The sequence below is a fragment of the Eublepharis macularius genome, chromosome 11, assembly GCF_028583425.1.
Source record: "Eublepharis macularius isolate TG4126 chromosome 11, MPM_Emac_v1.0, whole genome shotgun sequence".
Classification (NCBI taxonomy): Eukaryota; Metazoa; Chordata; class Lepidosauria; order Squamata; family Eublepharidae; genus Eublepharis; species Eublepharis macularius.
This window is the reverse complement of record NC_072800.1, coordinates 87,469,506-87,491,581: the sequence shown is the minus strand read 5'-3', so window position 1 is coordinate 87,491,581 and position 22,076 is coordinate 87,469,506. Positions and strand designations below refer to the sequence as shown.

The 22,076-nt window shown below is 46.6% G+C and overlaps 1 protein-coding gene across 3 annotated transcripts in view; it reads right to left on the bottom strand.

Annotated features, from left to right (window-relative positions):
* The window catches only part of LOC129337981 (mitogen-activated protein kinase kinase kinase 3-like), a 138,238-nt gene that overhangs the window by 9,450 nt on the left and 106,712 nt on the right, over nt 1-22,076 (bottom strand). For all 3 annotated transcript variants that reach the window (XM_054992013.1, XM_054992015.1, XM_054992014.1), the window contains 7 exons: nt 21,548-21,647; nt 13,875-13,988; nt 11,096-11,198; nt 7,204-7,337; nt 5,855-5,928; nt 1,445-1,512; nt 272-364 (listed from right to left, as the gene is read on the bottom strand). In XM_054992013.1, coding sequence (XP_054847988.1) covers nt 272-364; nt 1,445-1,512; nt 5,855-5,928; nt 7,204-7,337; nt 11,096-11,198; nt 13,875-13,988; nt 21,548-21,647 — 686 coding nt within the window. The remainder of the gene's footprint in view (nt 1-271; nt 365-1,444; nt 1,513-5,854; nt 5,929-7,203; nt 7,338-11,095; nt 11,199-13,874; nt 13,989-21,547; nt 21,648-22,076) is intronic.

Genomic DNA, 22,076 nt, shown 5'->3' with positions numbered 1-22,076 from the left:
GCCGTTTGAGAACCACTTTGCTGGATATAGCTCTTATGAGTTCAGTTCCAATCCATAATCTTTATCTCATGTACAAGTTCCACGGTTTTGTGTCTGAACAAGGGAGCTGTGACTCTTGAAAGCTTACACCCTGAAAATCTTGTCGGTCTCTAAGGTGCCACTGGATGCAAAACCGGGTGTTCTACTGCAGACCAACAGGGCTACCTGCCTAAAATTAAGCTCCGTGGCGTCCTTTACCTGAATTAACATCCGTGCTCTCAAATGGTCTTACCGTCACTATAGTCCTTGCGACTCTGGGAGAGGTGATACTGTCTTGGGAAGGTGCCTCCTTTCCCGTATCTGTCACAAAATGGGATATCGAAATCTGGCAAGATAAAATTGTTTATATATATATTAGCATCATGCCTATAAAATCTTGTTCTTACTGCACTGGATTCTCATTTCTGTCATCTATCTTTTGCAACATATTACATACGCCATAAACAATTTTTAAATCTCATAATCTACTCTTGAAATCCAACTTTATTGCACTGTTTATGTTTTCTGCTTTTGGAGGTCTTTTATTCATAAGGATGCCATAGATCGGAGGCGACTTGATAACACATAACACAAACACACATCTTTTACTATTTCTGCTACATTGTTTATAAATTCTGTAATCCGCCTTGAGGCTCAGCAAGAATGGCCAGGTATAAAGCAAGCAAATAAATATTTTGTTTCAGAGTAAAGTTGAATTTACGCCTTTTGTGGTTATTAAAAGGCTTTACGCCTTTTGTGATTATTAATTTAGTGTTAACTATTGGTCATTTTGATTTAGCTGATGTTATTGCAAAATGTTTCTCTTGTAAGCCACTTGGAGAGATTTTCAAAGTAGAAGGACGGGAATATAAATCTGATTAATAAATAAATCACTTTTAAAGGGCAATGTGAGCACTGTGCTTAGGGAGACGTATCGAAAGTTCATGGAATCCACATGGCTGTATTGAAAATTTAGTTTCTACAGCTCGGCCCAGGAGGCCTGCGTCGGTCTGAAAGATGTCTTCTCTTCCTCTGGGCCCCCTGCCATGTATTCATTTTTTAATAGCCGAGGTCATTCCCTTACAACGCTGATGCAATTTTCCATGATTTCACCCGCTGAACATGTATGCTCACAAAAAAGGCTCCGGCCAAAGAAAAATCTTTGCAATTCCCATGTAAGATTTTGTAATCGGTTGAGGCACCTTGTAAGCCCAGGCCATTCTCTGCCCCTGCACAGGGCAGCTGCGCAATTTTCTGCACTGCCCAAACTCTATCTCGTTGACATTTCAAGGGTGGCACCCATCGTCAGACGCGCTGGCACAAAACGAGATGAAATGGCAGCACTCACGCCTCCAGCACTGAAAGTCTCCCGAGAGGCTTTTGGGGTCTCTCCTCCTGCCTATAACCACAATATTGTGTACATTACCTAAGCAATCCAGGCTGTCTTTGGCTTGGCTTGTCCTTCTTGGAACAGGTGTTTGGTTAAAGGGTGGGCTGCGGGAAGACAGAGAAATGCTGCTTTAGTTCCCCAGACAGACCCCCGGCCTGTATTTTTAATATAAACATATAGAAGAATGATAAAACCCTCTATTTTTGAAATGGGTGTTGCTTGAAGCATTGGCTCTGTCTGAGGCCTGATCCGGACTCGGGGCAGCTGACCCCCCCCCTCGGGAGCCCCCCACGGAGCAGCCCTGGCTTCCTCTGACTCACTGCCCAGCAGCATCAGGGGCAATGGTGGACGGGAAAGCCTCTTGATGCTAGGGACGAGGGCTGTTAGTGACCGACTGGCTGGCAGCTCTTCCCAGCTATGGGAGAAGTTGTGCCAGCTGATGACGTCACCAGCCAGCGCCTGTTCAGCTTCTGCTTTGCAAGCCTTTGCCCGGCTCAGCAGCAGCTGAAGACTCTCAGGAAAGCCTTCAGTGGGGTGCAGAAGGGTCCGGATACCAAGGCAAGGGCAGTCAAGTGGAGGAGACTTGGGTCGGGAATTCTGTAGGGGGACGCCCAGGGAAAGGCCTGCAGGGGTGGAGCTACATCCTGGCCCAGGTGATGCTGCAACCCCTCGCCCAGGTGGTGGCCTGAGCCATGGAAGTGGGGCCAAGAGGATGGGGCCGGAACTTTTAACATGGTGGAGGGCAGGGCTTTTTTTCTGGGAAAAGAGGCGGTGGAAGTCAATGGTTTGCCAGCACAGGGGGCAACTCTTGGCGGGAGGTGGTGCCCCTGGTACCACATGTGCGCGCGCAAAGTGCACGCACGCTCCCAGGGCTAATGACGTCACTTTGGGTCAGCTGGAACAAGGGGGGAGTTTTTTAAAGTTTAAATCGCCCTCGGCGAAAATGGTCACATGGCTGGTGGCCCCGCCCCCTGATCTCCAGACAGAGGGGAGTTTAGATCTAAACTCCCCTCTGGAGATCAGGGGGCGGGGCCACCAGCCATGTGACCATTTTCAAGAGGTTCCGGAACTCCGTTCCACCGCATTCCAGCTGAAAAAAAGCCCTGGTGGAGGGAGAATAAAAGGGGCCTCCAGAATGTCAAGGAAGAAGGAGGAGTGCCACGCCAGAGCACTGAGGCGGGGCCAGGACTCCTGGGAAGCTAGCAAGAGAAGGACCAGGGTCCTCAACCCCCCCTTGCCCCTCTAGTCTGAGGCCTGGGGTCCTTTTGCCTGAGTCACAGAATCATAGAGTTGGAAGGGACCTCCAGGGTCATCTAGTCCAACCCCCTGCACAATGCAGGAAATTCACAACGTTTACCTTTAGAGGTTTAGTGTCTAATTAGAGAACATCTTGTCAGCGCCGGTATGGAAGACCAGCCCAGCAGAGATTTGAGAAGCACCTACTTTAACTTCAGTTCATTGCCATGTGAAGACTTTTTTTATCCTCCAAGGTTTTTAGCATTTATTTTTGTGTCTGTTTTTTTAATGTTGATGAAATTTATGTTCCCTTAAGAAGAGCATGATAAGATTCATGCTCGGGAAGGAGACTAGACTTTTATATGGCCACTGAGCTTAGCATTTAAGAAGAAATGTGAATGTCGGAAACATTCAATGAGCCAGTTTTTACAATACAAACCAATTCTGCTCAGAAATCTGTAACACATCTCAACTTCAGTACTGAGCAAAAAACCTAAATCTCTTTCTTATGCGATTTCATTCGCTTTCTAATTATTTCCATTTGACTCTGAATTGACTCTCTGGATGTGCACTTTTAATATTTTATTTACTAGTAATAAGCATCTCTTTATGCTGCACTTCTTCTAAGCAGCTCAGGACGACATATATGGTTGTGCCTTCCCCATTCTATCATCACAATAACCCTGTAAGGTAGGGCCAAAAGTCACTCTGTGGGTTTCATGGGGAGCAGGGGCCTGAACTCAGGTCTCTCCAGTTCTAGTTCAGCCCTCTCATTGGTCAGTTCATGACTGTAGTGAAATTTGGACTGGGTAACTCTCAGCCCCGACTCTTAGTGGCTAGATTGAAAAGGGGAAGCTGTGTTAAGTCTGCCCATGCAAAATAAAACCAAAATCCACTGATACCTTTTAGATATAACATTCACCTTTCGTGAATCATGGTTTGCTTCCTCAGATCGGTGCCTACATATCTGTTCTGCATATCTGAGGAAATGAGACTCACAAGGGTTCATATTGAAATAAATGTTTTTCATCTTTAAGATGCCACTAGATTTTTTATTTTATCTTAGCAACTATACTCACTCTACATGAGATGCCTCGGTGCGTGTTCATCAAGTGTAGGGAGATGCAATGTTAGCCGGGAAGCGTAGTTTAAAAAGACATAGCAGGTGGAGATCACTCCTCAGAGGGTTTGTTAATTTCATGTTCACCTCCCCAAAGGCTCTGTCAATTTCATCTCTCCAGTCTAAAACTATGTGAGATGGCAACCAAGGGCAGTGAGGAATAGAAATGGGCTGGAGCTGCCTTCCAGAGATGGGCTTGGACCTGGAGAGGTTCTAATGGGCTGAAGTTTCCCTTCTGGCATTACTCAGCCCCTTCACACAGCTCCAGTGTATAGCAAAGTCTTTGCCCTGCCTCTGGCTATGTCTTTTTAAACTATCCTTCATGGCAAACATTGCATCTCCCAACACATGTTCTTCACGTGTCAGACATCTTGTGTATAGAGATTCCAACTCCATAGCTGCTTAAGCAGTCATTTTGAGGCTTCTGTAGTTGCCAGATGCATATAAGAAATGACTGGATTTAATTTGAATTTTAGGGCCACGAGTTGTAGTGGACTGCGGAGACCCAGATTAGAATTCTCTACAAACCAGGGAGAAGGCTTTTTTTATTTCTGCTGTTTATGGAAACCCATCTCTAACGGGATCCTCCTGCCTTTGCTTGGAACCTTTTATGTTGCCTGCTATTTAGACACAAGGCAACACCTGTCCTCAGGGCTTTTTTTCTGGGAAAAGAGGTGGTGGAACTCAAAATGGTCACATGGCTGGTAGCCCCATGCCCCCACCCCGATCTCCAGACAGAGGGGAGTTTAGATTGCCCTCCCCTCTGTCTGGAGATCAGGGGGCGGGGCCACCAGCCATGTGACCATTTTCAAGAGGTGCCAGAACTCCGTTCCACCATGTTCTGGCTGAAAAAAAACCCTGCCTGTCCTGTTTGCCCAGGTTTGAGGGGCATAATATTTTTTCTCTCCTGCTGTTGCCCTCCCTGTGATAATTTGGCTGTCGAATGGCTCCTCAGTTTAAACAATTTTTCAGTATGATGGCTTTTCATCAAAATATGGGCTTAATTCCATTTACCTCCTAGGCCCACCCATATCTACTAAAGTTACCAAATCTGTAACCAGAGAGGATGATCAAAGCCCCAGGCGTAATCTCATCACAGAGAGGGGAGGGAATTATGCATGCTTGTTGTAACTCGATATAAGTAATGTTAAACCACATGAAAAAATGGTTTTCTGTGTGGTTAGAAAAAGGAATGTAAGCAGGACAGTGCCTAGGGAAGCAAAACACTTGCAATGAATGTTGATCTGAAATACAAGAGTGTCAATATGTAAAGGCTCTTTTACTAATTAAAAAAGGATGTCAAGTTTGTATAATAATGATAATGATAATGATAATGCTCAATTTATATACCACCCTTCAGGACAACTTAACGCCCACTCAGAGCGGTTTACAAAGTATGTTACTATTATCCCCACAACAAAACACCCTGTGAGGTGGATGGGGCTGAGAGCGCTCTGAGAGAGCTGTGATCAGCCCAAGGTCACCCAGCTGGCTTCAAGCAGAGGAGTGGGGAATCCAACCCGGCTCTCCAGATTAGAGTCCCTCGCTCTTAACTACTCCACCAAACTGGCTCTCTGATATTTTAAAATGGTTATACTGATATTTTTAAATGGTTATGACTTTTCATATAGCATTTAACGGACTGAAGGACAGACGTCTTAGATCCCAGGTTGAAAAAAAAGTGGCATTAAAAAAATTGGAATACTTAAAAGCCCTGCGCAGCCTTGAAGTTCACCAGGTGATCTTGGGCTGATCATTCTCTTGTGGCTTAAACTAACTCACACGGTAGTTGGTTGTTGTGTTGTGTACACCTCTGAAGATGCCAGCCACAGCTGCTGGCGAAACGTCAGGAACTACAATGCCAAGACCACGGCAATACAGCCCGGAAAACCCACAACAACCATCGTTCTCCGGCCGTGAAAGCCTTCGACAATACATCACACGGTAGTTATTAAGATAAAATGGGAAGAGGTGGAGGAAGGAAGAAGACACAATCAGGTATTCCAGAATTTTTGGAGAAAACGCAAGGCAAGACATGTTATAAACAGGCTTCTAAAATTTTATTCCATAAGGTCCTGTTTCTGGCATACCTGTCTATGGATCTGTCCAAAGATTGGCAGCTTCCTGAGAGGGAGTCATCTGGGCTGATAAATGACTCCAGCACCTTTTGAAAGGGAGAGAAAGAGAAAACAAATAAAAGGGACTCATAAAAAAATGAGAAATAATTAAAACCCGTTTTGGCAGCTAGAAGCGCAACGCACATCTGTGTTCTCAATCCCCTGCCAAAACTCACCCGGAGTGACTTCTGACTTCACTTTTTTAAAGAAGAAAATCGAAGAACCCAACCTCTTTGTAGAAATGCTGAGCGGGGCTTTCCACTCCAGCGATAGCAGCGGCTAGTGACTTTGCAGAAAAACAAGCCACTCGCCGACTTCATCTGTTACCTCCATCCCGTGGCTCCTTGGCTCCATGCCAGAAAAACCTTTCCGCTTGAGTCACGCTTGACCCCCCCAGGCCAATCAGAATGGATTGACAGGCAAGGTCAGAAGAACACTTCTGCTTACCAAATGCGCTCCTGCCGTTCCTGCCTCCCCGGCTAATAATTAGGGACGGATCGGCCCTTGGAGACTGGCCTCTACAAGCCCATTCAGGGAGACAGAATGACCACACGATACAGTCCTTCCCAGACATGCTACTGCAGACTGCCAGCACAGGAAGCTACACCTCTGAGAGCTCCCCCCATCTTTAAAACAACAATGAGCATCCTTCCGCATGGAAAGCTAGCTCAAAAGGCACATCTAAAACTCTTTCCTGACACACTAGCCTTTTGTGTGCATGGAGCGATTTTGTTTTTGTTAGTTTCCACACCAGGAAACATTCAAATATGGAAGTGCCCACCTCAAGGCTGAACTGGCACAGGTACAGGGAGCCAGTTTGGTGTCGTGGTTAAGAGTGGCACGACTCTAATGTGGAGAACTGGGTCTGATTTCTCACTCCTCTGCTTGAAGCCAGCAGGTTGACCTTGGGTCAGTCGCAGCTCTTTCGGAGCTCTCTCAGCCCCACCCACCTCACAGGGTGATTGTCGTGAGGATAATAACAACACGCTTTTGTAAACCGCTCTGAGTGGGTGTTAAGTTGGCCTAAAGGGCGGTATATAAATTGAATGTTATTATTAACGAAGGCTGGCACAGTATGTTTGAATTAGTTCCAAGTACCCTTAGAGACACACTTGTCTTGGGTCACCAGGATGGAAAGAAGTTGGAGAGAGCCTACATAGGAAGGATCCCAGAGAAAAAGCATGAGGCCTTTGGCTGGATGCGTCCATCAGGCCCTTCCATTGGTCCTCAGTTGCATTTTCTATTCGCTCCCCTCTCCCAGGCAAGATACCCGCTATCTCCCTAAGTTCAGCTCAAGTGGCCTTTGGTTTTCCACCACTTACGTTTGGATCCATCGTTTCCGGGATGAACTCCCCTTCGCTGTTAATGCTGGTGTAGGAGCCCTGGCGAGCTATCTGCTGCTGCTCTTCAGGAACACTACCGGGAGGTGGAGAACTCCGGCCCGTGTGCAAGGAGCCTGAAAGACAGAGTGGAGTTGTTGAAGAGAAGAGCACAAGAGGCAAGCTGAGGTCCCAGCAGTGACGCAGGAGAAAAATCTATACCACCAATGGCCCCAGACTAGAATCTGCAGGAAAAACAGGTGGATAGGAGTGGGGGTGGGGGGAAGCACCCGAAATGGCGATGAGCGGATCATAAATGGCTACAATGCTATTTACAGAACCCGAAGTGGAGGGGAAGCAGAGGAGCAAGGTAGGATTCGCCTCTCTTTCGGGTTAACAAGAAAGTACAGCATGTCCCAAAGAAGCCGGCGAACATAACAGCCTGCCGTTCCCTGCTGGCACACTTTGGACCCCTTCCGTCTTCCTTTCCACTATGTTATTTTTAAGGAATTTTCATAGGCAGCATGTGCAGAGTCGGACACACACAGCCAGATCCCTTAATGCCCTGGCTTGGCTCTGCTGTTCGCCAAACGAACTTGGCTTTCCCCCCTTGGCTTCACTCGCCCGCTGTCCCGTGCACCCCTATTTTTAGTGCTTCCACCCCGTCCAAAAGCGACTTCTTGGAAAAACAGCACACTCGGGCCTGAGTCCTCAGAGATCCGGCTTGGTGGGCAAAGGTGAGTGGCTCTGGGTGGGCTCTGTGGAAAGCTCACGTATCTTTCTTTGCTGACAACCATGCAGGGCTATCCACTCTTACAGCTGCAGAAGGCAACAAGCAAGCAGGAAGTGGAAGCTGACATAGGGAAGGTGAGTCTCCGAGCCCTCACCAGACCGCACTTTGCAGGTGCTGCACATCTTGAACGTGGGACGATGTCTTAGCTGCCTGAGCCAGCATGTCAGTGTGCCCGAAGGCAGAGCCGACGGGATGGTCTATTGCTTCGGGCGGTCTGTGAAGCAGCCAGCTAGAAGCTGGTATTGCCCCAATTAGACAGCAGCGGTTAAGCCAACACTGACAATTTCCATAACCGCTGGGCACATCTATATTCCCCCCCGCATGCACACACAATACTTAACAGGAGCACTTCTTGGCATAATTTTTGTCCCATCCACCCACCCTAAAAAGCTTCTGCACACTCATGGACTTTGTTCTGCGCGCTGCCCTCGTTATAAGAGGACAGGAGGCTTACGGTTTCTGCCAAGAACAAGCTCAAATTAACTCCAAATTCCATTTGGGTTTGCTGGTAGGGGAAAATGGGTCAGCAGCCCAAAACACACTTTTGCAACTGTGTTCAAGGACAAGCAGGCGAGCACATTTTGTTTCTGAAGCGAGCCTCCGGAGAGCTGGGCCAATGCTCGACAGAAGCACCAAGAAGAAAAACTTTTAATTTTGTTTTAACTGACACCCCGTAGGGTCCCTGTCGGGGGCTGGGTCAACATTTATTTTTATTTTATTTTACTTCGTTTATACTGCCTTTTTCTCCAACAGGGACCGGAAGCGACATAACATTATCCTCCTCATCTCCATTTTATCCACACAAAAATGCTGTGAGATAGGTTAGGCTGAGAGTGTCTGACTGGCTTAAGTTCACCCAGCAAGCTTCCATCACAGAGCAGAGAGTCAAACTAGGGTTTCCCAGATCCTAGTTTGACCACTATACAACACTGCCCTACCCTCCCAGCAAAGATTTGGCAGCTACATAAAAAAGAGGGAGCCACACTAAAGCAATTCCGTATTTGTTACCCAAGACTTGCTTCGCTTATCTGAAGAGGGTCTCCTACAGGTGCCACCTGGCACATGGGCAAAGTCAACTGCAGCTTGTACGCGGGCTTTCTGTCAGGTTGCCCCTACCCTGTGGAACAGCCTGCCTAAGGAGGTCAGGAGAGCCCCCACTTTCCTATCTTTCTGCAAACGACGCAAAACCGAATGATTCAAAAAGGCTTTTTATTCAGATAGGAGGGCTGTATTGTAGGGAGGGGGTCTCAGATGCTTCGCTAACAAGTTAGGAACCATACACCTCACCACTATGTATCTGTTGCTTTAAATATGTGCTCCTTTGTGCTACCTGTGCTTCAAGTATGATCTGACTGGGTAGTTCTATATTGTCTATTGCTTATGTTCTGTTTCAGCATTTCTTCAACTCTGTATTGGATTCTTGCTAATGCTGTCTTTGTAAACTTGGGTTTATTCACCCTATGGCATTGTTTATGGGCATGTCCTTGATACTGACTGTACTAATCTCACACTGTCTAATCCACCTTGAGTTGCAGAGAGAAAGGTGGACTAAAAATAACACAAATAAATAAATAAATATGTTCAAGATCCCCCCCGCCCCACATCTTTAGCGTATTTTTGTGTTGTGGCTCGCATGGGGAATGGACTTGAAGAGTGTGTTCTGTCAACTATAGGTGGCTGATGTTAGTTGCTTAAGCAAGAGGGTCAGCGGCTGAAACATGCCTTTTCAAAAATGTTTCTCTGTTGGGCAAGCGATGGCAAGAGCTGGACAATTCAGAGTCGTCACACTGCTTGCCAATTACAGGTGCTGAAGCTGTTTGGCTCTCTTCTCCTTTTCTGTCTGAGCATAAATAAATCCAAAGTGAATTCTCAGGCTCTGAGTCGCTGACAGCGAGCCCATCGAGATGACCGAACAGATTCAGGCTGAGCTCTCCAAGGGCCAAACTAGACTAGAGAGTAGAGTTCCGTGAACAGAGCTCCCAGCATGATAGAGAGCCAGTTTGGAGTAGTGGTTAAGAGCGGCAGGACTCTAATCTGGAGAGCCAGGTTTGATTCCCCACTCCTCCGCGTGAAGCCAGCTGGGTGACCCTGGGCTACTCACAGCTCTCTCAGAGCTCTCTCAGCCCCACCCACCTCACAGGGTGTATGTTGTGGGGATAATAATGGCATACTTTGTAACCCGCTTTGAGTGGGCATTAAGTTGTCCTGAAGGGCAGTATATAAATCAAATGTTGTTGTTATTATTATTATTTTGATGCAGTATTTATTTATTTATTTGTTATTTATAGTCTGCCTTTCTCACTGCAACTCAAGGTGGATTACACAATGCAAGTCAATGCAATCAACAGCTGAGACATCCAATAAACCATGCAATATTTATGTTTTTATTTTTCAGATTTTTATACCACCTCTCCCTCAAAATGGAGCCTGAAGCAGTTTCCAGCATGAAAATCTACAATGAATATTGTACATTGAAAAACTAAAACATAACAAAACTGAAAGCGGTCTCACAAGAAGACAGACAATAAAAACACCGTAATCCTGGTGACCGGGACAACCCAAAAGTAACAACCAGGTGGCACAAATTCCAATGCCAATAGGGTAGGCAAATGCAAACGTGCATAAATTTGAAAACAAGCAGAAATCTGATACAGAGCTGAAGCAGTGCTGAAACCAAACAATTAAACATGCCGTATGAAACAGTACTTACAGCAACAGTCAGTACGCAGTAGTATAGTCTACAGCCCCTTTACCAATGCCTCTAGCTGCATGAGGGCCCCAACCCAATTCTGATTGGGACCGCTGCACATGGTGAAGGGAGGTGTTCAGCCATCCCCTCCCCTGCATTGTTTTCCTGACTTAAAACTGCTCTGGGTAACCGCTGGGGCAAACCTACGGGTACTGGTTCAGGGTACCAGTATGTTGCAGAGGCAGTATCAGTAAAGGCCCGGAGAACAGGCGTCTGGATAAAGTTTCTATTAGGTAAAGTAACCCCAAGCACACCCTCTGCATTCAGAGAGGAGACGACGGCTGCCGTTGGGACGGGAAGCCCATGGAATGAATGGGAATTGCCACCCAGCGCAGACTTCTGCTGCCACTGACCTGTCGAGTGCTTCCGAGTCCTCTCTGCATCTTTGTACAGGGACCCCATGATGTCGCCCATCGACTTGGATATTCTCATCTCATGCTGTTTGTTGACGTTGGGCTGCAGAGGCAAGAAATGGCACAAAAGCAGACAGAGGCTTCAAATACTCCATACCTTCCGAGGCAGGCAACAGAGGAAAAAGTCCGTTTTCGCAGCAGGGCACAGAGGGGTCCCATCAGGGCTGATTTTTACTGGGAGAGGGGCCCATAGGGGAGTGAGTTTAAAAGCCCCTTTTCCCTTGATGCAGATCCAGCTCCCGTGTGTCTGATGAAGTTTCAAAAACTGCTGGGAGTTCCGTACTTGAGAAGAGGGTTTAATGGGGTTTTATGGAGTTTTGGGGGAGAGGAGCTAGCTGTGTTAGTCTCTAGTTGCAAAATAGTAAAGAGTCCAGTAGCACCTTTCAGACTAACCAACTTTATTGGAGCATAAGCTTTCAAGAACCACAGCTCTCTTCAGATGCATCTGACAAAGAGAGCTGTAGTTTTCGAAAGCTTATGCTACAATAAAGTTGGTTAGTCTTAAAGGTGCTACTGGACTCTACTATGGAGTTTTATGGCATTCATGTGCAATACTGGGCTGCCTTGAGCCTCGAGGAAAAGGCAGAGCGTAATATAATTTAATAACTAAATAAATTCCCCATGATGTCATTCAGCCCTCAGTCTCAGTGACAATCAGTCATGCAAGGCCAAATGAGAAGAGAGGCAGAGAGCTCAACAACTGAAACTCCTGGTGTTTTTAATATTCAATTTTTAAAAAATGCTGGGAGGTCTGATCACAAAACAGCCAACATCTCGTCCTGCTTGGCCCTAAGACACTGTTGTTTCTTTGCACGCCTTAACAGGAAGCTTCCTAGGAAAAGACAAGCATGCTTTGTGCAACAGCCACATCCCACTGTTCTTATAGGGTTGCCACGTCCCTATACCCTCCCGGCGGAAGGCGGGGAACCTAGCACTTACCTCGTGACTTGAACATGCTTGCTTTTGCATGCGCACAAAGCGTGCATGCACTTCCAGCGTTTGTGTGATGACATCACTTCCAGGAAGTGACATAATCACGCTGGCCATGGACATGCTCTCGTGCTTTGTGTGGGGCTAATTCTGGCTTGTTTGGGGCCAAAACTGGCTCCAGGGAAGCATGCCAGTACAATGACATCACTTCAGGAAGTGATGTCATTGCGCCCCCACCAGGAGCATGCCTAGTGCACGCTTTCTTTGGTTTCCTGCCAGAGGTGGGAAATCTCTGGGGTCTTGCCACCTCCCACAAGTGATCGGTGGGCAACGGGGCAAACCCCCGGGAGATCACCTGCCACCGGCCAGCAACCAACAAGCCTACGTTCTTATAAAAAATGGTTGTTTACCTTGGATGGGCCTTTTAAAGTAATAGTGAGATAGTCAAGGAAGAAGAAGGCAGGGACAGCAAAAAGAGTTTCCGGTGCAAGCAACTAGAGGCCAAAGGACTGTGTTGAAGGAGTAAATACAGTCTTCCGCCCTCAAATCGCTACACTAGAAGTTTGGGGCCACTCAGTGAACTTCATTTGGGGTAGTCTCAGGACAGACAAAAAGGAAGATTAGTTGTTGTAGATTTTCTGGCCTGTATGGCCGTGGTCATAGGGCATGGTTTCCAGTCCTGAAAAACACCAGACTAACAAAATACTCTACATCTTACAATAGCCCTGCAGATAAGATTAGCATATCAACCACCAATCCATATGCAAAAGAACCTCCTCAGGATACAGAGAAGCTTCCCCCCATTAGCATTCCATGCCCTGGGAAACTCTTACAGGATGACTCAGCCCAAACCCACCTTCCTGAGTAGATATAAATGACCTGCTAAGATCTTCTCCACACACTGGCACTGAGAGATCTCTGTCTTTCGGTGCTACACCTCTGAAGATGCCAGTCACAGCTGCTGGCAAACTGTCAGGAACCACAATGCCAAGACCACGGCTATACAGCCCGGAAAATCTACAACAACTCACATTCTTTGGCTGTGAAAGCATTCGACAGTATAAAAAGGAAAGTCTTCCCACCTTCATAATGAATTTATGGGATCCATCACCACAACATGTAGTGATGTTCACTAGCTTAAGTATGTTTATTTAAAAGAATAGACAGATTCACGAAGCGGGGGGGATATCAATGGCTAATGGCCACAATGGCTAAATGGAACCTCCATGTTCACTGGCAGTGTATCTTGGAGTATCTTATATGGGAACAATATGCCCTGCTCTTGTGCTTTCTGTGATATGCAGCCATCGCTGTTGAAAGTCGACTACTGGACTAGGCAGACATTGGTTTAAGCCAAGAAAGGAATTCTGGTGTCTCTGAGCCAAACTACAAGTGACGTCTTACACAGGTTGGACACTAGTCGGCTTCCCTCAAGTTTTGATGGGAAATGTAGGCATCCTGGTCTTGCAGCTGTAATGGAGAGCCAAGCTGTAAAATCAGGACGCCTACATTTCACCATCAAAACTTGAGGGAAGCTGACAAGTGTCCAACCTGTGTAAGGCATCACTTGTAGCTTGGCTCTAAGTCTCCAAGTCCTCCACAGGCCAGTATTTGCTCGAAGGCTTCCCATCGCTTACTAATACATTAATGGGATGCAATGGCCTTTCCAACAGCAGTGCAAAAAAAAAGAGATAAAACATCGCAGCGTTTCCACTCCCGGAGACAACAACACTGCGTTTTGCTTTGTACACAAATGAAGAGAGAGAAAAAGGAGAAGTCCGCCGCTCACATTTGTTTTCTTTGGAGTCTTCACAAACACTCTCAGGCTCTTGAGAGAAGGGCTGAGGTCCAAATGTTCCACGGCTCGGTCCAAGTCTTCCTGCGATTTGAGAGGAATCAGGAGCTGGAAAAAAAGGTTGAACAAACACCGAGGATGCAACTGAGCTACAAACAAGAGCAAACAGAGGAAGCGGCAGAGCCCAAAGGGGCTTGGGAACGGCGGGCATCGAACCCGGGGCAACGTAATACGATCGGAGATGGCTGGTGGAAAACAGAAACCAAACATCTCCTCCCCAAGAATTGAAGAAAAGTTATCCAAACATCCAACAAAAGAAAAGGCACAAAGAATGGCTGAGTCGGCCACAGGGAAGACCTGCACAGCGAGAATTTAAAAAAAAAATGGGGGAACCGGATCTTAACAAGAGGGGCTGCCTAGTAGTGTGGGTCTGGGGTGGAGGGGGGGGGGACTTGTGGATAAAGGATTTCAAATGCAACAACCAGCAGACGCTGAGGACTGCTTACTTTAAAAAACTGCATCTCAGGGCAGCAATTCTTAAATGGCACATTAGTTTGCCATGAAAATGGATTCAATTAACCCACAGAATAAGAGGCTGCCCGTTGCAACTCTAAGAGTTACTGGCCTGCCTCCTTCCAATGAAGAACATTGGAAGTGGGTTCCTTGTAGGACGGGTCTTTCCCTTCCCTTTCACACAAGAGCAAACTATGCTCGGTCCCTAAGCCTCGCCTCCTCCCCCCCCCCCCCACCGTGCAGGAACCTTTTTGTACAGAACAATGTGTGGTTATCTGTCCCCTCCCTCCATCTGTAGTCTTAAGTGATACAGCTCTGAAACAGAATTGTCACCCCAAGGGCTGGCTTGCGACAACCAGGCCACAGTAGGGGTGACTTCTCCAAAGCCACCCAGTCAGCTTCTTAACCAAGTTGGGATTTTCAAGCTGTGTTTCTCACATCCAAAATCAATAGTTTTGTCTTATTAGGGAAACAGCGCTCTTAGCTCTCTGTAAACGATGCAAAACCAAACTATTCAAAAAGGCTTTTGTATTGTAGGGAGGGGGGGGGGGGTCTCAGATGCTTTGCGAATGAGTTCGGGACCATAGACTTCACCCGCTATGTTGCTTTACATGGTATCTGTTGTTTTAAATATGTGCTCCTATAAGCTACCTGTGCTTCATGTTGTCTAATGTCAGCCCTAGAACTGCTTATAGAATCATAGAGTTATAGAATCATAGGGTTGGGATCTCCAGGGTCATCTAGCCCAACCCTCTGCATAATGCAGGAAATTCACACCTACCTCCCCTTCCCCCCCACACACACCCAGTGATCCTTGCTCCATGCCCAGAGGATGGCAAAATGCTGTCAGGATCCCTAGCCTAACTGGCCTGGGGAAAATTGCTTCCTGACCCAAAAGTTGCAATCGGCATTACCCTGGGCATGTAAGAAGGGGCCACGAGAAGCACTGATGTAATCCTTCCTGCCCTCCCTCTCATGATCTGCCTAGGTTCACAGAATCTATACAAATAGGAAGAATGCTACACATGAAGGGAACAAAATAAATTGAATAATACACAACAAAAAGATAATTCAACTATTATAATATACTTGCTTAGACACAGTGAAAAAATATGAATGCAAAATGTCAATAGTATTCCACAATGAAGCAACGTTGCACAACTCAAGCCACTGTAATCCTACAAAGTATAAAGTCCTTATGGTCAAAATGATTCACAATAGTGAAGTCCACATGTGGAGAACGTCCCACAGGCAAGTCTCCAAGGTAAGTAACCATCAATTCCGTACGTTGATAGGTAATATCCTTCTGTCCTGTTAATTCTTTTACAGGTGGTGGGATGCCTCTAAGGACACAACCCTTCTGCCCCACAATCAGGGCCGGCAAAAGAACCTGTTGTTTTGTCCAAAGACTTCTTCTGGGGTGGTTACAAGTCCACAGTTGTAATGTGGTGAGCTTGTTGGTTACTTGATGGAGAAGAGATTTACCTGTGGGACGTTCTCTGCATGTGTACTTTACTATCATGAATCATTTTGACCATATGGACTTTATCCTTTGTAGGATTATTTCAGCGGCTTGAGTTGTGCAACGTTTGTTTTATTGTGGAATACTACTGACGTTTTGCATTCGTTCATATTTTTTCACTGTGTCTAAGCAAGTATATTATAATAGTTGAATTATTTTTTCATTGTGTATTCAATTTATTTTGTTTCCTTCACGTGTAGCATTCTACCCAGGGCTTTTTTCCAGCTGGAACGCGGTGGAACGGAGTTCTGGAACCTCTTGAAAATGGTCACATGGCTGGTGGCCTCGCCCCCTAAACTCCCCTCTGTCTGGAGATCAGGGGGTGGGGCCATCGGCCATGTGACCATTTTCAAAGGCGATTTAAACTTTTAAAAACTCCCCCCTTGTTCCAGCTGACCCAATGTGACATCATTGGTCCTGGGAGCATGCGCGCACTTTGCACGCGTGCATGTGGTACCAGGGCCACCACCTCCCACCAAGAGTTGCCCCCTGTGCTGACAACCCACTGAGTTCCACCACCTCTTTTCCCAGAAAAAAATCCCTGATTCTACCTATTGGTATATTTTCTGTGGGTGAAGGTGCCTCCTTTTTGTTTTGCTTAGGTTCACAGAATCAGCACTGCTGTCAGATGGCCATCTAGCCTCTGCTTAAAGACCTCCAAAGAAGGAGAGCCCACCACCTCCCGAGGAGGCCTCTTCCACTGAGGGACCAATCTAACTGTCAGGAAGTTCTTCCTAATGTTTTGCCAAAAACTCTTTTGATTTAATTTCAACCCGTTGGTTATGCTCAGCATTTCTTCAGCTCTGTATTGGATTCCTGCTAATCCTATGACTTTCTAAACTTGTGTTTATCTACCCTATGGCATTGTTTACTGAAATGTCCTTGATGCTGACTGTACTAATCTCACGCTGTATAATCCACCTTGAGTCTCAGTGAGAAAGGCAGACTATAAATGTTATACATCAATAAAATAAATAAAAATAAAATCGTGGTTAAGAAGACCCTGAGCTGTCAATCTCAACATTCCTAGGTTGACGGTTGTTGTGGATTTTCTGGGCTGTATCGCCGTGACCTTGGCATTGTAGTTCCTGACGTTTCGCCAGCAGCTGTGACTGGCATCTTCAGAGGTGTAGCACCTCAGTGACACTGAGAGACTTCTGTCTTTTGGTGCTACACCTCTGAAGATGCCAGCCACAGCTGCTGGCGAAACGTCAGGAACTACAATGCCAAGACCACGGCAATACAGCCTGGAAAACCCACAACAACCATCGTTCTCCGGCCGTGAAAGCCTTCGACAATACATTCCTAGGTTGACTCTTGCCTCAGCCACAGATTTAATGAATTATACAAGACCTCCCCTCTTTGCCACTACAATATAGGGGTAATAAGAGAGAGCATCTATAAGGTTTACTGAGATAATGCGTGACAAACGTTTGGATACTTTAATATCACATAAATGCTAAGTTAGAAAATTATTATCACAGTGCCAGGCTGGCTCTCTCAGAAATGCTGGGAGAAATGCCCCCCACACCCTCTCAGCTCCAACTGAGGAGGTATCCTAACCTGTTTTCACTTGCAGTGCTTGCAACTTGGCTCACTTCCTTGAGTCATTTGGAATTATGTGCTCATGGGCATCTTGACTGGGGGGGGGGTGGTTGCTGTTTTCTGCTATGGGGCCAGACTGCATGGGCTGAGCCATAGGAGGCTTTTTTCCATTACGGTGAAGGCTTATTGTTGCTTTCAGGAGTCCATAATTCACATAGATATATTCTCACAAGCCCAAGTCACCTTCCTTAGTTATGCTGCATGCATTTCTCCCCCCCCAGCACACACACACACACAGAAACACACAGGGATACTCTTAGCACAAGGATGTTTTCACCGGTTCTGTCTCGGAATCTGGGTCTGATCTCTTGGCGGCAATTCCACGGCTGCCTCTCCTGTCAGTCCCCCGTCAACCACCCTCATTCAAAAATCTTTGCTGCTTGGGATAAAAATGCCCTGCAGGTTTCTGCGTTCTCTCCTCCAGGCCTGCCATGTTCCATGCGCTCCCATGCCCAAGGCCCTGGATCGCCGTTGCCCTCTGTGCACAGCTTCCTTTGGCTTTTGCTGACTGCCTGAATCTGGCAAACCGGCTTAGGCTCCATCTGCCAATCCGGCTGCTGTGTACATGGACGTTCTCTACCAGACACCAGCCTAAATATAGACACACGTAAACCAGAGAACGAGTTGGCAGGTTGCAGGCTCAGGAAACAGAGCAAAGTTTTCCTGCTGCCAGTAAACTGAATTGTGAAGCAAATAAGCCAGGGTGCTCATTGTGGGGAAAAGAGGACATTTTTTTTGCCAACTGCTGATTCATCAGTTTGCTAGTCCCTCAACTAAGCCAAAGGTTCTGAAGCTTTGAACTAAAGAGAGTAAAGACAGATGTGACATTTTAAGAGCGGCGGAGATGGCTTGGTAGCGCAACGGCTGCCTTCCAAAGAAACGTATTTTTTGTTCTGTTGCAGTGTGAGCTCCGTAAAAAGCCCCAGCACATGAACAAAAGCAAAAGTCCTACAGTTCTGGAGCCTGTTAGCACAGTATTGTTCAAAGTGAGGAATGGCTGGTTGTCGCAGACATCTATTGGCTAGTGAATGTCGCACCACCAACACACCTTCCATCCACTAACGACCAATCCCTGCAGAAATTCTGCAATAAGTTGTAAAATGTTTAATACGATTTGTAGCATAATGGCTCTTGCAAGCTCCGTTTCAGCCACTGGGGGGAGAGAAAGCTTCTCAGCCTTCCCGGGCATCCTTTCCAGCCCATCTCCCCCTCTTTCCCTGCTCCCCTTTTTACTGCCATCTCCTAGCCATCTCCTAGCCTCAAAGAATATCTCCTGCTAAAGGCTAAAGTCTGAGCGCTCTGTGCCGCTTTGCCATTGAAAGGCTCAGCTCTGGGTCCGCCTCTCCCATGGACTCTCTTTCTCTCTAGCTGCTGCAGGGACTAGAAGATACATTCTGGTGATTGTGGGATCAATCTCAGCTGCCTTCCCCCAGCTCCTGAAAACAGTCCCTGGCAGGATTGGGTTTCCACAGTGATTTAAAAAACCTTTTTAAAAAACCAGGCTCTAAAATGGTGCTGTGTTCCGGTGGCCCATCTAGTTTGGCCCTTAGACATTAAGATAAAAATAGGTCTCTTTTCTTGGAGTTGCAAGCGATCAGAAATGGTTTGTACCTGTTTCCTAGATGGAGCATCATTCACCTGTTTAGTGGCACATAGTTATCATCACTGCTATTATAAAAGGAGTTCAGGACTGAAAGAGCTCCATAACAAGAGCAACTGGCTAAGAAGGACGGAGGAAAGTCCCCCTTTTCTTGTGGCCCTGAGTTTTTCTATCCCTTTCCTGCTTCCTAATGGTGAATCTGCTGTTTCTCTGGTTTCCATTCTGGACCATTTGTCTTCCGGGGCCCTGGAGTTGAAGGCCGATTCCAGACGGCCCTCCGCATCGCAAAACGATATTTCGTGTTTTCTGCGCGACGACGCGCGACGTTTTGCGATGCGGAGGGCCATCTGGAATCGGCCGAAGTGTCAGTTTTGTTACTGTTCCAGGGCCAAACTACAAGTGACGCCTGACACAGGTTCGACACTTGTCAGCTTCCCTCAAGTTTTGATGGGAAATGTAGGCAGCTTGGCGGAATGTTGGACAACTGACAGTTGAAAAGTCCATTGGACAGCAGTCGGAGAGCCAAGCTGCAAGACCAGGATGCCTACATTTCCCATCAAAACTTGAGGGAAGCTGACAAGTGTCCAACCTGTGTCATTCGTCACTTGTAACTTGGCCGTGCACTTCTAAAGAAAGCTGTTTAAGCTTGTCTGTTGGGAGTCCACTCATCTCCCCAAGCTTTTCCTTTCTAGCCCTAGAAAAGAGCAAGAATCCAGTAGTACCTATAAGTCTAACAAAATTTGTTGTAGGATATGAGCTTTCATGATTCACAGCTCACTTCTTCAGATATCTTTCTAGTCCTATTAGCTAACCAACTAACAAACAAGACCCCATTAGTTGCCTGTGAGCATTGGTATAGTACAGACCCATTTAGAGCAAACTTTGATGAAAATTCCGGGGTGCAGATAATTTCTTCACACAATTGATAAATATATAGAATATGAACGTACGAAGGTGCTTCAAACCAAGTCAGACCATTGATTCCACTATTACCTAAATCCAGACAGCAACAGTTCCCAAAATTCTCAAACAGATCTCTTTTCCAGCCCTTCCACTAGTGAATCAGACTTCTAAAGGGAGATGCCAGAAATTGGATCTGGGACATTCGGCATACAAAGCATGCATGCTACTCCTGGTTCATGATCCTTCTCTGTAATGTTGCTGACCCTTTTTTGTTAAAGAAAGACTGCAGAACGCACCTGTTTAGGATTTGATTAGCCAGCACAGACCTCAAAAAGAATGGTGCTTTTTAGGTCTGAGGACCCAGAATCTGTGGTCTATATATCCTTTTCACGTACGTTTTGGATAATATTTTTAGTTTATTGCTGTAAGCTGCATCAGGGTTATCTATTATCCCACCCTTCCTCCAGAGAACTTATTAGGTTTACCAAAATCCTACTGGTGGCAGAGAATTCCCCAATACCAGTGGGCCCTTCCCATCACTGCAGAAGGGAAACTGGGAGAGTGACAGGCGGTATCCTGATACCACTTCCCATGTGCCCGGAAGTGATGTCAGAGTGTCACTGGAGACAATCTAGCATTTCAGTATAAAACTCTATTGTTAAACCATAGAGTTTTGCCCAAATTCTAGAGTGTCCCTGGTGACATAACAACATTGCTGGCAAGCCCCTCCCTACAAGATAAATCTTCCACTGGTTTTCAGACTCAGCCTGGCCACCCTAAAACTTTTGGCAGTGTACATAGTTCTCCCTAACTATTTAGTCCTTGAAAAAAATTCTCGGAGGTAAGTTAGGATGAAAGAGAGAGTGGCTGGCCTACAGCCACCTCGTAAGAACTCAAACAGATGAAGCAGAAGCTCACGTGTCTCATTCCATCCCTGCAGCTTCAATTTGCCTTAGGACTGTGCATGAAAAGGATTGAGTGAGGGTTAACCCTTCAACCTCCATCCGATTTCACTACTCAGAACCAGGTTTCTTGCTTTGTTATCAGCCTTCTAAAGGACAAAAGCAGCATCCTTTTAAACACAACTTTCTCCCTTTCAAAACACGAATAAGAAAGTAGGGGTCCTGGTTTCGAATGGCAAAACAAAGTGGATGTTGAAAGGTGAAACCACCTCTTTCTTCCCCACAGGGCTCCAAGGCAAACTGAGCCTGCAGTTTGCATTTTATGGACAGAATGAGTTTTATAGCCGAGTGGAGATTGGAACCTGAGCCGTCCAATATGCTATCCACTACACCACCCTGGCATACAGAGAGAGGAACGTCTTAAGTGAGCAAGTAAATAAAGTGGGAGGGAGGAGCTATGTGGCTCAGTGGTAGAGCATCGGGTTGGCAAGCAGGTGGTCCCAGGTTCAGTCCCCAGCATCTCCAGGTGATCTGCCATGAGACCCCTGAGATCTCCTGGCAGTTTGAGCAGACAAGACCAAAGATCTGATTCTGTATCAGGCAGCTCCTTGGGACAAAGTACCTCGTTGTTGGCATAGTGCAAATCCATCATCTGTCCGAAAGCATCCATGACTTTCTGCAGGACTTCTTTGAATTTGACCGGTCTCTGGAACTGGATGATCCTGAAATAACACACATTCAAGGCGTTATTTTAAACTCTCCTCCGCTGAAGTAGGGAAAGCCACTCAAGTGCAGGAAAATAGAAACCAGGCAGGACACCTTTTCGTGCCAACCACAGGCCTTAGCCTGCGGCCTTAGCCAGGCCTGTTCAGTACTTGCTGCCATGGCGGTATTATTCCTAAGGGTGACTAGGCCGAATAGGGTTGCCAGCTCCCAAGTTGGGAAATTCCTGGAGATCTGGGGGGTAAAACCTGGAGAAACCTGGAGAAAGTGGGGTTTGGGGAGGGAAAAGACCTTGGCATGGCATAATTCCATAGAGTCCACCCCCCAAAGTAGCCATTTTCTCCAGGTGAACTGATCTCTGTGGCCTGGAGACCAGTTGTAATTCCAGGAGATCTCCAGCCACCACCTGGAGGCTGGCAACCCTAAGG